This window comes from Salmo salar, chromosome 25, assembly GCF_965601325.2.
Source record: "Salmo salar chromosome 25, fSalSal1, whole genome shotgun sequence".
NCBI lineage: Eukaryota > Metazoa > Chordata > Actinopteri > Salmoniformes > Salmonidae > Salmo > Salmo salar.
The window spans coordinates 31,975,060-31,990,855 of record NC_138315.1 but is presented as its reverse complement, the minus strand read 5'-3'; the positions used below and the strand labels follow the sequence as shown (position 1 = coordinate 31,990,855).

The window sequence follows — 15,796 nt, the reverse complement described above, 5'->3', positions numbered from 1 at the left end:
ACTGGCCAACAGACTAGGCCTACCAGACCTAAATTTGCCCTTTACATTTCTATTCTTTATGAATATACGGTCATACTTTTTAAAAGCCATAGGCCTTTTTAATGGCAGATTATTTGCCAGTACCAATGGTACCAGCAGTCAGTAGCAGGTTTACACAACTTCCTCACCCTCTATCATTCATCTCACCAGTCAGGCTGGTGCAGGTCATCTACAGGTCACCTATAAGTCACCCATAACTGGTCTCAGCTGGACTAAAATGTCAGAAGCAAAACAACAACCTGTTTAATAAAGTGAATTATACCAACTGTAGGAAATCACTCAGGAAGTTTGTTACGTGTCCTCAAACATTCAAGATTATCATCCGGACACTGAACCAACACACAGATCACAATCAAATGATGTTATGATCGGATGGCCAGTGGGCTATGGACTCTGAGCATTGTAAGTAACAACAGGTAATTTCAATTTCATCACCTTGAAAAGATAGAACAAATATTACAACAAATATTATGGCTGAACTCAAATGTGCTGGTTGATAAAATACCTGTATTTATGGGAAAGATGTTTAAAAAGGGTATTCTGTTCTTAAATTATATTGTAATGGTAGAGTTATGTCCTTCATGGAGTTATCAGAATTGTACGGGAAGGTCTGCTCCATCCAAGACTACAACCAATTGATTACAGCATTGCACCAAAAATGGAGGAGGCGGGAGGATGTAGGGAACTGGTCTGTCTGCCCAATATAAAGGATCAAAACTGGCGGAGGAATAAAAATAGCATAAATAGGAAAGTATACCAGTTTCATTTGAGGACCAGGATGTTGACAACTGTGCCATACAGATTGCAAAATAGTTGGGAAGAGATTTTTGATGTACCGATTCCATGGTACAGGGTGTAGGAGTTGATATATAAAACAACGCAAGATTCAAGACTTCGTGCTTTTCAGCTAAAATTATTATATAGAATTCTTGCCACCAACAAAATGTTGAATATTTGGGGCAGAAAATCATCGAAGCTGTGCAGATTTTGTTGTGAGGATACAGAATCAATAGACCATTTGTTTTGGTATTGCCCTCAGGCAGCCTGTTTCTGGTCTCAGGTTCAGGAATGGCTGAAAATGCATAGAATTTATCTAAAATTGACCCTAGAAATAGTACTGTTAGGAGATCTGGAGAGACGGGGTCAGTCAATTACTAATATACTAACACTCTTAGTAAAAGTATTTATCTTCAACACGCAATCTGTAGATTCTATTCGATTAGATAGATTGAAATTGAACGTTAAACATCATAGCATATTTGAAAGATATGTGTTGCGTGGAAACACGAAGTGGGTGGCCAGCAGAGATAGATGGGATGGGCTGAGGGAAGCTGAGGGTTGGTATGTGGAATTGGAGACAAGTGGGAGTGGAGTTGCTGTGTGTGTGTGAGAGAGAGAGAGAGAGAGAATGATGGTCAAAAGATAAAGGAAAAAGTCAAAATAAAACATAATAAAAGTACATTTGAATGACACTAAGTGGCAGTGTTTTTACAACTAATGCCGGTTTGCCTGAGGCTGATGCCGTGCAGGTGTTTGTACACATGCATATACACACACTCTCATTCAAATAAACACATACATATATATATATATATATATATATATATATTAAAACAACAGGTAATGTATCATTTAGTTGGGCAGGTATGGTTACAGTGCAATTGTCTTCTGTTTACACTGGTCATTAGGCTTTGACACTTCCTCATACACTACGCTAAAAGTTGTTGACCCTAACCACAGATATAGGATCAGGTTAATTAAACATTAAATGTTGGAAAAAATATCTGACCCTATATAATATCAGTGGTTTCGAGCAAATGCCAATTCTCAGGCTATACTCCACTTGGAGGTGCAGAAGACCCAAGCAGCCACTTCCTCATACCAGCAGTACTCTCCCTCTAGATGGATTTAAAGCTGATCTGCAAATTATCTATATATTGTACAATGGAAAAGTCCACAATATGGCTGTAGAAGAAAGGGGCAAGTGACTTTGTGTTTTTTAAAACACATATTCCCATATTCCCATGTTTCTTCTTCCTCTAAATCTAAACCACACAAAGTTTCAGTATTCTGATCTTCTTTAGATCCAGGGTTCAGCACCTCACACATACCAAACAGCTTTTACAGATGTAGGATCTTAATTTAATCACTCTTGTTGCTGGGAATGTTCTTGCATAACCGGAAATATAAACTTGTAGTGATTCTGAGTTTTTAAAAGGCTTCTAAAGTTTGTCATTTCCACTTTGAAATGTCAGATTTGATTTGCCCTATCAAAAACTGTATCAATTGCTACAAAAATGTCCATTAATTATAATCCACACAATAATTTACTTTTCCTGTTGCTGCAGGATTATTTTCTTGCTGTAGCAGACTGGCTCAAATTAAGATCATACATCTGTAAATCAAACCAAAGCCCTTCAGTTAATTGTCTCCAGAGATATAACAACCCTAAACCTGTCTTTAAGAGTGGAGGCAGACCCTGAAAGGATCTGATTTATACCGGTCCACAACTTTACCAAACACCCAGCACCATGTTCCTTCTGTCCATCCCCAGTATTTGGCCAGAAAAAAATCGATTTGATCTTAATTGACCCAGTGAGTCTAGATAACACTGGCCTGCTTGTTTATCCCCCTGGCAAGCCTTGTGCTGCTTATCATACATGTAAAACAGCAAACACTGCCGAGATGTGATACCAGGTGACACTTTTACTACCCGTACACTGCACTGTTGTGTTTTGTAAACACCACTCAGAGGTGTCGTATGGGTACTATAAGGTGTGTTTGAGCGAGTTCGAGTGCGGTGGACAGGCGCTGAGAGTCAACTGAGAGTTTATTTTCAGGATTTATTTGAACGTTCACATGAGATGAAATTAATATGCCAGAGACAGAAATAGTTCTTTAGGATTTATATAAACTACAACTTTGGTAGAATAAAACGAATTATACAATTTGGAAATTAAATTACTTAGAACTAAGCAATTTCCAGGTAAGATAAAACCTGTATCCTAAATGGGTGGGACCAGACAGTGACAGCCGCGCGCGGTGAGCAGAAGGCGGGGTCGACAGAAAAGGGATGATCTATTTTACGCTGCATCTGAAGTTTACAGTTTTGTGTAAATCAGGGTTGAGATAACAAGGACAAGACACTGTCACCTGTTTTCAGGACTTAGGCACCAACTAACTCTCTGCTTCGGTCAAGTAATATTCCTGGAATTTTCTATTGATATATTTTTGTCCAGGTTACCATTGCGCACCTGAATTGTCCCTCCTAGCGGATACCGTATATATATTTTTTATTTATTTATTTTTATTTCACAGTTTGTCTTGGTAATACCATAGCTGCAATGAGGATAAACAGACAATTGCGTAGGATTGTGCTTATAGCAGCTCTTCTCGACTTCTCTTCCAATGTGAGTGATATTCAAATGTGCTCCAATTCCTCCTAATTATTTGATAATGGATGTGTGTATATATCATGATCATGAAATGGAAAATGATAGTAGCCTAAACTATATTTGTCGCTGTCTCAACATAAATTCCTCTGAAATTGCAAAATATTATTTCTTGTATTTTTAAAAGTTTAGTTTAGGGCGAGAGAATGGCATGCAGCACATTTTGATAAAGGCATATGGCTATACCCTTTCTAATCTAAAGAAATATACTACAACACAGAATGCGATGCCGTTTAAAATCATGTTTGAAGGTGAAGGCCATTCCTCCAGAATGTGACCCGGACTACATCTTACTCCAAGATGAGGAGAGCTGCTTCAAGGATCTGCTCAAGATCAACATCAGCCAGGCTGACTCTCAACAACCAGGCAAGTCAGTCATTCTATGGGCATCATGTTTTGCCATTAATGTAATCTACACAGAGGAAGAACAGTTCAAAGAGGGGCCAGGAAAACAACTTAGATAACAGCACATCCGTACACCACAAATCACGTCCAATGACGAGGGAGCGGTGATGGAGAGTGATGGAGAGTTTTGAAGGCAGCAGCGAGTCCACTCTGGTAACCAGATCAGCCAAACGCTTCTCTGCTCTGCTATATGTGGAATCTGGTGGTCTTTGTGCCCTGGTAAACACATATCTGTGCTGGGAGCCCCGGGGTCATTAATATGGGAGGCGAAGCAATGTTCTTTTACCCTTTATTATAAGGTTATTAGCATAACACATTGGCTTATTGGATTTAGGATGCTGAAAACCTCATGTTACCATGGTTTCCTGCTGGTGAGAAGGAGAGAAGGCTGTGAGAAATATAATGCAAGTGGTTGATTGAAGTGGTTAGCACTATCACGCAATTGATATTTCTGATATTCCATTTGCCCTCAGATTGGCTTTAGGAAGAAAACAATTAGATAAAACATTGGACAGACAGACTAAGAGAGCGATACCTAGTCAGTTGTACAACTGAATACATTCAATTGAATTGTGTCTTCTGTGTTTAATCCAACCCCTCAGAGTCAGAGAGGTGCAGACGGCTGCCTTAATCGACAGCCACGTCTTTGGCGTCCGGGGAACAGTGGGTTAACTTCCTTGCTCAGGGCAGAACGGCCTTGTCAGCTCAGAGATTCGATCCAGCAACCTTTCGGTTTACTGGTCCAACGCTCCCACCCGCCAGGCTACCTGCCGTCCCGAGAGACAGATAGAGCACCTGTCCTTTTCTATCTCTTCCACTGTTCCACAGCCCATATGGTACCTGGGCCTAAGGGCTGCCAGACAAGCCAAGGTGATTTGGCAAATGGATAGTGATTTTAGAAAGGGGCTTCCTATAACAGTAACAAGACACATATTGTGCTGGCAGCCAAATGTGTCAGGATTTGTGGTATACTGTGAGAGCAATGGAATTGTTCAGCCTCCCTTGTGGAATGAATGAAGAGAACCTTTAGAATACCTGTGGATGACACCCATTATGTCTCCTGTAGAGTGCCGAGGTTTGTGGGACCACCTGAACTGCTGGCCTCATGCTGATGTGGGAGAGACTGTGTCACAGCCATGTCCCAGATTCCTCCGCACCACAGGTATGCCCACATACATGACTAAGCATTCCAAGGACACCTTAACAGTTACACACTAGAACATCATCAGACATATCCATGTTCAAGGTTGATGATTGTAAATGGGTTTTGTATGTCAGGTATTATGTAATGCCTGTGTACTTTAGGCATTATTACAGGATAAACAGTATCCCAGCAGGAAAAAGCGGTTGCAATGATGGGTAATGGTCAAGATTGTAAAATAACGTTATTTAGATCTATTCTTTAGCAAACCAGTGTTCTCTCCAATCACAGGCAGAGTATACAGGAACTGCACAGAGCACGGCTGGACTGAGTCGTTTCCTCCACATGAGATAGCCTGCGAGTATGCCTTTGAGACCCTCACCTTCCCTTTTGAGGTAGGATGATGTGATTCGTACCTGGTTCCACGGGGGGGCTAAAGGCGGCTTAGCCCCTCAGTTCAGTTTTAGTTTTATGTCTCTATATAAAAATATCAGTTTAAATTATTGAGTGACAGGTTGGGCATGTTCTAGTTAGTTAAATGTTGGGTAAGTCAAGGGGAGGCTGTATCTGAGCCTGGTAGACCCCACCTGTGCTTTATTGGTTAAGACAGGTTTTGCCTGATGAGAGGCTTTTTCTTTAGAATGCTGCCATTTTGAAGTCAGAACTTTGTATAGCCTAGCCTATTTGTAAATTTCACTTTCATCTTTGAAATACCAGCGCTGTGTAAATAAATCTAACACTCATTTGCACCTCTACCTGCCTGCCTCCTGCTGAATCTTTGTCCTACTGACTGCTAGAAGGCCATTATTTTATGCTGATACAGTGCAGAGGACATAAGCTACGGATTTCGAGCCAACCTGTCACTTCAAAAGCGCTCAACAATCTCGGAGTCTCTGCATTTGAACTTTATGTTTATTGTGGTATAGCGTGATATAAGCAGAATTCTGTGGGATATGCTCCTCAGGAATGATGTGAATTCACAGGTGTGCTAAGTCCCAATACTCTTTAATGACCTCATATCATTTTTGTCCTCCCTTAGGATCTGTTCACTGAAAATACTGTATAGGTTAAGCATTTAGATAGGCTGGCACTCAGTTCTTCTACAGTGGTGCATGTCTTTTTGGCAATATCATCAGCCTGGGCGAGAGTCAGTGGATATGGGTGCACAATAAAACCTATGATTTGATTTGATTTATAACATTTCAGTGTCCTGGGGTGAAGTAAACCTATTATTATTTGATGTCATTTAGGGACAGATTCTGACCCAGTGTTGTATTCAGAATTAAAGAGTAAATCACAGTGGGAAATGTTCTGGTTCTGCTCAGAACTCCTCTTCCCAGTCTGTTCCAACTGGTCTTCCTGCTGGGAGGACAGCAGTGCTTAACTACAGTGATTTAAGAGACAGATAGTAACGACACGGTCCAAACCCCCGCTCTCTCTTTTTCTGTTATGCCAGGACACTCCGTCCACCCTTACACATCTCTCTCTTTCTTTCTTTTTCTTTCTTTCTTTCTTTCTTTCTTTCTTTCTTTCTTTCTTTCTTTCTTTCTTTCTTTCTTTCTTTCTTTCTTTCTTTCTTTCTTTCTTTCTTTCTTTCTTTCTTTCTTTCTTTTGCTCTTTCTTTTGCTCTGACTAGGTATCCCCTTTCCCTTTCTCTCTCTCTCTCTCTCTCTCTCTCTCTCTCTCTCTCTCTCTCTCTCTCTCTCTCTCTCTCTCTCTCTGATTCTCTTTATCTATTTCAATCGCTCTCTGTGACTGAAAAAGTCCTAACTCATACATTCATAAACTCAGAGTGCTTATAACATGCCCTTTTGGATGAACAGTGTTGTTTCTGCTTCCCCAGGCACCCAGGTCCCATGGCTACTTCCTCTATGTGCAAGTCATGTACTCGGTGGGCTATGCTATCTCTACAGCGTCTCTTACCATCGCCACTGCCACACTCTGTCTGTTTAGGTGAGTATAGTTGGGGGGGCCGTCCAAGTGATTTATACTTGTAGTAGATCATAAATTGTTCTGCTCATCCCTTACCATTAGGAATGACTTTTACCACTTCTCCATTTGTCTAAAATGCTTGTCTATGTCAACTGTTTATCTTAATCTGCTGTCTTCACTATGTCCACTGTATGTACAAGGGTCAATGGATGAAATGATGAATGTATGTATTTTATTCTATCTCTCTGTGTCCTTGGTCTTCCCCCAAGGAGGCTCCACTGCACCCGTAACTACGTCCACATCCAACTGTTCCTCTCCTTCATCCTCCGAGCCACCTTCATCTTCATCAGAGATGCTGTGCTCTTCTCCTCTGATGACCACTTCCACTGTGACTCCTATCCGGTGCCTACAACCAATCACTATTAATCCCTTCATAACATTTATTACACAGTGACTCCTAATCACTGACTGCCAGCCAGTCAATCACCCAATTACTAAACCAGACAATCAGACCATAATTATGTTCAATCAGCCAGTCAATCAATGCAAAAACTTCAAATCACGCTTGCAATCTCGATTTTATTACGTACATGCATTAATCATATAACATTCATCTATATATAGAAATCCCTTAGAAGAAGAAGACAAGGCTCAAGTCCTCCCCTTCCTTCCGGTTGAGTTGACTTATCCTCCTGTCTGTCTCGGTCCTCTGTCGCCCTCCACAGGTCAGCTGTAAGATTGCAACAACGTTCTCCAACTACTGCATCATGGCCAACTACAGCTGGCTGCTGGCCGAGGGACACTACCTGTACAGCCTGGTCAGTGTCTCCCTCTTCTCCCAGAAGAGGCACCTCAGGTGGTACATTGTCCTGGGCTGGGGTAAGCCTGTTTTACTTTAGCAAACTTAAATTAACAAGACTGAAGGACAAGTTTGCTAAAGTAAAAGATTATACCATTGATTTTGGCTATGTATATCTGTCTACTCAATTGGACTGTCTGGGAGCTCTGACATCATCTATTTTCTGTCTTTTCCTATTCCATTGTCTGACTGTTTGCCTCTACAGGTTCCCCAATGGTCATTATAGTAGCCTGGAGTTTGGCAAAATATACCCAGGAGAATGAAGGGTAGGTTATGTCTGTATTCAAGTATCTGTGTAATAATGCTTACATGCTCCCCACATATAGAGTGTGTGTGTATTCTCTCTCCCCCTGGTTTTAAAGGTGCTGGGAGAGGAGGGGACACGAGGGGATCTGGTGGATTCTCAGAGTTCCTGTTCTCCTCTTCATCGTTGTGAGTTCTGCCATAACCTTTGACCCCATAAGCTAATTTGTGATTTTCTGTTAGTCAGCACCTCACTCAAAATCTGTCTCTTACGCAGGTTAACTTGCTGTTTTTTCTAAGTATCATAAGAATCCTGGTGGCCAAGTTGAGGACACAGGAAATGCATAGAAATGAGTTGAACCAGTATAGGTGAGTTACATATTATTCTTTTTGACCAAAAGCTATTTAATACCTACAGAACAAAACACTTTTGTCATGTTGATGATATCTTATGTACTTGTAAATGTTTATTTTCAGGAGGCTTGCTAAGTCCACCCTTCTCCTGGTATCTCTCTTTGGTTTGCACTACGTCCTCTTTGCATTCCTCCCACATAAAGTCAGTGAAATATGGAACTTTATCGAGCTGGCTTTTGCTTCCACTCAGGTACTGTAGTACCTTTATCCCACCTCTGTGGGTGTACTGTGCATACAGTACATCCCTGCTACAAACTTTCAGTGTATCTACTTTTTGGTATACAGTGAGTAAAAAAATATGTTTTATTGTCACACACCGGATAGGTGCAGTGAAATGTGTTGTTTTATAGGGTCAGTCATAGTAGTACGGCACCCCTGGAGAGAATTTGGGTTATATCAACAGATTTTTCACCTTGTCAGCTAGGGTGTGCGAACCAGGGACCTTTCGGTTACTGGCTCAACACTTTAACCGCTATGCTATTTTCCGTCCATTTAGTTTAGTTTACCTAACCCTTTGTCTGTGCTCTGTCCTATTATAGGGGTTTGTAGTAGCAGTTCTATACTGTTTTCTGAATGGAGAGGTAAGTTGACAACCACACAGTCAGTGTCCAGTAGTAGATTATTGAGGATAGAGAGAGGGGATTGGCTGACCCTGGCTGTTGACCTTTGACACCCTATCCCCAGGTTCAGTATGAGGTTCAGAGGAGGTGGAGGCGATGGAGGCTGAAGCAGCATCTACCTGGGGAGGCCAGGCGCCAACATGGCTCCATGAGTCAGAGTGTAGGGGCCCATACCCAGGTCTCCTTCCTGACCCGGGGACCCTCCACACACCATTCTAGTCTGGTGTAGCACATCCAGTCACTCCTCACTACCTATACTGTACCTACGAGGCTTTATCAATGGATAGGTGCCATGTGTGTTCCACAGTCTATCTGTGACATTCTGACATTCCTGTTTGACTCTTGAAGGATGAGGCCTCCTTTGTGATCTTTGACCGGCATGGCATTTAGTGACAGGACTGGACCTTTGGTTGTGGGGTCAAAACGCTGACAACCTTTCTGTGCATGGGTTTGCTATTCTGACCTTTCCTCATCCTCACCTGCAGGCACGCACGGCACACACACTGCATGACTATCAGGAATGAAAGAGACCTGTGCCTGCACCTGCCTATTGTACAATTGTAAATATGACCAGGTATTCTAAAGAACCATGTGGACATGCTTCATTTTATTTATTGGCTTTCTAACATGTATATTCCAAGTGTTACATACGATATGTGTATGTTTAACCATGAAAACAAGAGCTGTTGTAAAGTTTAAAGGAATTTGTGTGAATGTGTTGGTGACAGTTCCTAGAATCAATTTAACCATGCTATGTTAGTTATATTACGTGTGCTTCACACAGAATCAATGATGGTACGACTTGATGGCAATGAGAAGATCAACGTTCACAATAAATGTCATAAATGTATTTTAAAAGTCATTATTCTTCCTATCTCTTACTGGGCTGTTTAATCTGTTACCACTGGCATACATCCTGTAGTTATGAGGCCAAGGGGTTAAAAGGAAGTTACACATTAGTTACTGCGCTCAGTGTAACTAAGAAAAACATATGTTGTAAAAAAAAAATATTCTACACAATCCAGAGCTGTATTTCCACAAAACAATGAAGATGATTTGACTGCATATAGACAGGCAGCAGTCGTTGTTTACTGTTCCCAGTATGTACTATTAACAAGCTGCACATGCACAAGGCCTTGAGGAATCCTACATACAGCTGATCCATTCAAAAAGACCCTGTTACATCTCAGGCACTGTGACACCCATGGATGTCCTGATGTCCACTATACTCCACAGTCCTCAACCCTGGGCGTAACCCTAAACCTAATCCCAACAGGAAATCACTGTTCCTGGGACGTCTGCGTGTTTGGAACATGAAAATGCCTTCTGCCGTACTGCTGTAGCTGGACACTGCTGGACTCCTTGTGCTCTTTCCCCTCTAGCATTTCCCCAGGCGGCCTCTAGGTGGTGCCTGCAGGGCCATGTGATGGATGTGGCGCGCTGCCATGCCGTTGAGGAAGAGCAGGAAGACTGCGGTAAACTGGCACCAGAAGGTTAGGGTGAAGCCCAAAGGAGAGGCCTGCTGCCGGAGCAGAGACACAAACACCACCACTCCCCCTGCCGACAGTGCTGCCGCCACAAGCACCAGAGCTGACCCCAGGCCCCACCGCCGGCCCGAGTCCCGGTCCTCACTGACCTGCGATATGACCAGCAACTCCAGGCCAAAGATGGCTCCCACCACAGCCAGGGAGACCATGGAGCGACACAGGCCCAGGCCCACCGCCACCCCAGATACACCTAGGTGGGTGGTGCAGTTAGGTGAGACTGTTCGTTCCACCACTGCCTCCAGGGTGCAGAAGTGCCATAGACCAAACATCCTCCCGCCGCCTGCCAGCAACCAGTGTCCATCGCACACAGCTATGGAGGAGAGGACAATGGCCAGGGCCGTGCAGAGGATGATCAGGCTGCGGGACAACACCTCCAGGAAGAGAGGCCGGGCCTTCTTCTGTCTGGGTGCTCCAACTGGGACCTACAGAAAGGGGATTGAGTGAATTTAGGGTTTAAAATTATGCAGGTACAGAGTACAGTACCGACCTGTGTGACTTGGACAGAGACAAAGATACAGGGCAACATGTGACCACAGGGACATGCCTTAAACTCCACTGTAAGTAAATCTATCTGGAGTCCCGAACCCAGTAACCTTGGTAAAGCTGCTCTCCAGCAGAGTTTGAATCAGTAGATTAAGGTGAAACTTGGGTTTGAGTTGCAGATCCAGCTGTGTAGAATAAATTGGGTGCATTCATTCATGTAAATTAAGACTGTAAGCATATAAGGGAACAAATAATAGGCTATTGGTTTAGTGTGACTTGCGTCAGCTCCTTCATAGCCTATCTGCCTATATTTCATTGACATATTTGTCTACTGAGTTTTTCTTAATTGATTATTCACTCAAATAAGTCTGTCACACATTACACAAAGAGTAAAAGTTTGGAACATCAAAACAGAGAGCAGGGAGGTCCTGAGAGGATTATGTGGGTTATGTGAGAGAGTTGGAATGAGGTGATCATAAAAGGGGATCATAAAATGAATGTATGAGAGAAAGTCTCTGTTGTTTCAATGCTAATGCACTAACACAAGCAACCACATCAGTAATGACAGAACACTGAATATCACTGAAGAAATAAACATCATGGACATGATACCATTGACAATCTGGCAAAAACAGATGTATCCTAGTTATTTAGAAGCATGTGTACTATATGATTTACAAGCAAATCTAACAACAGTCATTCTAATAAAAAACATGACTAGTTACCTTTATCTGAATAACGGTCATGGTGTTGTACTCCACTTGACCGAGAGGCAAAACTGTCAGCGGAAAGATGTGTTCACTTCAAATATCAAAAGTTCAGTGGGAGTTTATACCTGTGTATGATTAACAACCATCATTCGTAAAACAATGCAAGTCTCCTTTAAGAATGATCTCAACCGTCCCCTCCCTCTAGCTATTCAGACAGAATTGATTGACTTCTCCCCCCGTAGTTATTAGAAGTCTGGTTACGGGATACTCTGCTATCGCCAGGAGAAGCAGACAGGAAGGAAGAATGTTTCTTCCATGACAGCACAGAGATTTATACGGTGCGAGTATGGCCATTGTTGAGATTCCCAATCCCACACCATTACTAATACATACATGTAAACCTACCCATTGTTGAAATTCCCAATCCCACACCATTACTAATATATACATGTAAACCTACAGATTGTTGAGATTCCCAATCCCACACCATTACTAATATATACATGTAGGCTTACCCATTGTTGAGATTCCCAATCCCACACCATTACTAATATATACATGTAGGCCTACCCATTGTTGAGATTCCCAATCCCACACCATTACTAATATATACATGTAAACCTAGCCATTGTTGAGATTCCCAATCCCACACCATTATTAATATATACATGTAGGCTTACCCATTGTTGAGATTCCAAATCCCACACCATTACTAATATATACATGTAGGCTTACCCAATTATTGCATGAACAACTCTTCTCTACTGAGAAATGTTGTCTCAAACTGTGAGAAAGCAGTGCAAAGCTCAACATGCCTCCTGAACTAATAAGAGCTAATCATTACTACAAAAAGTATAATGATCTTGTGAAACTGCCAGATGAATTATGCAAGAAACGATAAGCTACAAGTGCCAAGTGTTGTTTCTCAGTGACCATTGGCCCCGGGACATGGTACGAGGTGGAAAAAAACAACCTGGAAAATTGCCAAAGTATTCTTGATTTCTGAGTTTATGGGTCAAAGACAAGACGTGTACATTTGGTGTCCGAAGGCTATTCATTTAACATAAAAAGATAAATATGTATAAATATAATATTAAATCACTCAACTCTTACCCTTCTTTTGACCCAGAAATATTTGTGTTGCAAACTATTAAATTAAGTGAGTTATTGAGCTTCTAAGTGTCAAAATGTCCTTCAGTGTAACTGACCACGTTAAAATTCTAATGACAAAAGTGTTTTTAAAATGTAGAACTTCATCCTAAAAATATAAATGAACACCCATGGGATAATTGTGTTAGTGTTTGCAACAATATATAGAATAATGGGCAACATACTGTATCTAAAAAATATTTAAAAACTTGAATAACTTTTGTCCGGACTTTTGTGCTTCATCAATGTCATTCACTATAACAAAGGTAAAAAGCCATTTTAAAGCATTTCACATGCTGGTAATCATGTGACAGTGTGTGACATCACAAAAAATACCCATTAAAGACCATCTATCAATGTGATGAGGTGAGTAAATGTCTCTGAAATATTTGATGATAACCTTTGTAACAAAAACACATGTCCTTCAGTACAACACAGAAAACATCATTTTAAAGTTATTATTTTATAAAAAGCTATATTCAACATGAACAGTAAGAATAATCTTTATAGGTCAATGTCATTACTTTATATAGGTGGCCAAGGAACTGCCTGTTAAATATGTTTATGTATGAAATTCATCCTTCAGTATCATGCGTTTGTCCAAAAGTTTCATGTTTATACCACAATGTCACCTGTTATGCTGAATGACAGTAGCTTTGCTATCCCATGTTTTCACTAGTTTACAACATTTAATCATGCAATTCATATTTACTTATTGTATGAATACTGAATATTATTATTTTAAACTATTTTATGGCATTTTAAGGTATTTCAAGGCACATTATCTTTATGCTGTAGATGCCGTTGTCTAATAAGGAGTGGGCTGCATGGCACAGACAAAACATTAACGCAGATCCAGTTGCTTGGGAGGAAAGACTAGCCAGAAGAAAAGCAAGGTACTGTTTTCATGGTTTCACGCTACTGTCAGCAACAGAATAGGATATAATAGAATATAAAGCTGGGTGGTTAACGCTTAACATTAAGTTGCACTATTACACTGTAGTTCATTTTTTATTGCACTGCAGTTAAGATATAACTGATGGATTATATTAGTTAATTTAATATTACACACACACACAATTATGAATTAAAATGTGATTATTAATTATATTAGTTAATAGCTGCTTCACATTTTGGCACTTTATGAAAAATCAAGACTGTACATGTTTGAGTTGAAGTAGTTTGATGGGCATTTGATGTAGCTATTTTGTGTAGGTATCTTGAAATTGCATTTGTGTACCTGCATTGAATAGAAATTGACCAGTTACAGTGTAACAATGCATAATTACAATATTAACTATCATGTAATAATCGTGTAATAATGCAACTTAATGCAAACTTAATGCAACGTAAAGTGCTGCCGCAGGCTCAAATTATAGTAAAGTGATTATTATTAACATTAGCAATGAAATAGTAACAAAACATGTTTGAGAAAGGTAGAGGGAGTTGATTTTACTTTTAAACTTTGATTAAGCGTTATCATTGTATAGCCTACTAATATACTACTAATAACATTTAATGGATGCGAATCCTATTCTGTGCCAGTGTCATAACTATTACATTTTCGTTTTTTAGCTATCAGAGAAGAAAGAAGGATGTCAAGCCTGATCATCCACCAATCCATACAATGACACAATCTGATGCTGAAAAAAAGAGGGAAAAATTTAGATTAAATCAGAGGAGTCGCAGTGAAAAAAAATCGAAGAAATTAATGTGGTGATGAACTTAACTCCAGTATCCACTGACGGAAACTCTTTTGAGCAGCCCCCTGAACAACTTGAAAAAGTACAACATGAATTTGCACCTCCAGAGCTAGAACAACCATCTGAGTCCTTAACTCCAGAACTAGAGCAATCCCTTGAGCCTCAATCTCAAAAACTGGAGCAACCACTTGCTTCCTCCACTCAAGAAAAAGTGAAAAAGGTATCAAAGCGTTGTAAGCGGCTGCAAAAGGAAAAACTAAAACTAAAGAAGAAAATTCTTCAACTGGAAATGCAACTAAAACAATCACAACAAAAAAGCAACAAATTACGAAAGGGCATGCAATGGTCAAATAAATTAAAACACAATCTAAGTAAAAAAATATAGGCCACGAGGGAAAAATAAAATATCTTTAGTGAGGAAAACACAGGTCATTGCATTTCACAGTGGAGATGAAAATAGTTGCCTTCTCTCAGGGAAGAAAGACACGGTCACGCAAACGAAGAAGAAGGTTCAGAGGCGCATACTCATGAAATCTCTAAAAGAACTCCATGCAGAGTACAATTCAGAGGTGGATGGGACACTCGCTGTCATACAGACAGTTTTTACAACTGCGGCCATTTTACATTACAAAGCCGAAGGCACATGACCACAACACCTGTGCGTGTCTCGATCACGAGAACGTGAAACTACTAGTTGACAGGTTGAGCCAAAGCGGGTTGCTGAAAACCTCAAGCGTTTCTGAGTTAATGTCTTCCATTATGTGATCTCAAGAACAAGCAATGCATGTACCGTGTTTGTGCAAAGTGTTGCTGAGTGTCATTCAGTGTAACAAAAGTGTCATACATTATAACACCAGTATTTTATATTAAAATACAGTAACTTTGTTGACTCAGACACAAAACAAATCTCATAGGATGAAGTGAAAGATATTTTCATAGATTTTTGAATTTTTGTTCAGTGTAAGGCAGGAAGTTTTTGTAAAGAACCTTCAACAAATTGACTTGTACCCGTGACACATCAAATATGTGGTATTCAAAATAAAGTGTCATTTTTTCTGGGTAGTTATATTCCTGCCAGTCTAAGCATGGCTATATAACC

At 40.6% G+C, this 15,796-nt stretch overlaps 2 protein-coding genes across 6 annotated transcripts; one reads left to right on the top strand and one right to left on the bottom strand.

Annotated features, from left to right (window-relative positions):
• Positions 1 to 2,341: 2,341 nt before the first annotated feature.
• On the top strand, positions 2,342 to 9,967 carry sctr (secretin receptor). 2 transcript variants are annotated; one of them, XM_014174025.3, is made up of 13 exons: positions 2,342 to 3,449; positions 3,743 to 4,766; positions 4,963 to 5,058; positions 5,329 to 5,432; positions 6,881 to 6,990; positions 7,239 to 7,371; positions 7,695 to 7,848; positions 8,034 to 8,094; positions 8,191 to 8,260; positions 8,349 to 8,440; positions 8,549 to 8,675; positions 9,025 to 9,066; positions 9,170 to 9,967. In XM_014174025.3, exons 2-13 carry the CDS (start codon positions 4,730 to 4,732, stop codon positions 9,332 to 9,334), a joined length of 1,191 nt encoding a protein of 396 aa, XP_014029500.1. In that variant the 5' UTR covers positions 2,342 to 3,449; positions 3,743 to 4,729; the 3' UTR covers positions 9,335 to 9,967. The 2 variants fall into 2 exon arrangements, with proteins under 2 accessions (XP_014029500.1, XP_045563529.1); XM_045707573.2 differs by lacking the exon at positions 2,342 to 3,449 and having other exon boundaries at positions 3,469 to 4,766.
• On the bottom strand, positions 9,702 to 12,732 carry tmem37 (transmembrane protein 37). Of its 4 annotated transcripts, none has more exons than XM_014174030.3 (3): positions 12,581 to 12,732; positions 11,861 to 11,913; positions 9,702 to 11,074 (listed from the first exon to the last, which is right to left on the bottom strand). In XM_014174030.3, exons 2-3 carry the CDS (start codon positions 11,879 to 11,881, stop codon positions 10,484 to 10,486), a joined length of 612 nt encoding a protein of 203 aa, XP_014029505.1. In that variant the 5' UTR covers positions 11,882 to 11,913; positions 12,581 to 12,732; the 3' UTR covers positions 9,702 to 10,483. The 4 variants fall into 4 exon arrangements, with proteins under 4 accessions (XP_014029505.1, XP_014029503.1, XP_014029502.3 ...); XM_014174028.3 differs by having other exon boundaries at positions 11,861 to 11,970; positions 12,581 to 12,681; XM_014174027.3 differs by having other exon boundaries at positions 12,526 to 12,659.
• Positions 12,733 to 15,796: the final 3,064 nt, after the last annotated feature.

Bases quoted from the DNA above. Each gene is read 5' to 3' on its own strand.
- sctr (XM_014174025.3), top strand. From the start codon at position 4,730: ATGGTACCTGGGCCTAAGGGCTGCCAGACAAGCCAAG. The intron at 7,849-8,033 runs GTAAGCCTGTTT...TTGCCTCTACAG, and splicing joins GTACATTGTCCTGGGCTGGG to GTTCCCCAATGGTCATTATA. The intron at 8,676-9,024 runs GTACTGTAGTAC...GTCCTATTATAG, and splicing joins TGGCTTTTGCTTCCACTCAG to GGGTTTGTAGTAGCAGTTCT.
- tmem37 (XM_014174027.3), bottom strand. From the start codon at position 12,658: ATGTTGAGCTTTGCACTGCTTTCTCACAGTTTGAGACAACATTTCTCA. The intron at 11,914-12,525 runs GTAAGCCTACAT...TTCCGCTGACAG, and splicing joins ATTTGGAATCTCAACAATGG to TTTTGCCTCTCGGTCAAGTG. The intron at 11,075-11,860 runs GTAACTAGTCAT...CCCTTTCTGTAG, and splicing joins TGACCGTTATTCAGATAAAG to GTCCCAGTTGGAGCACCCAG.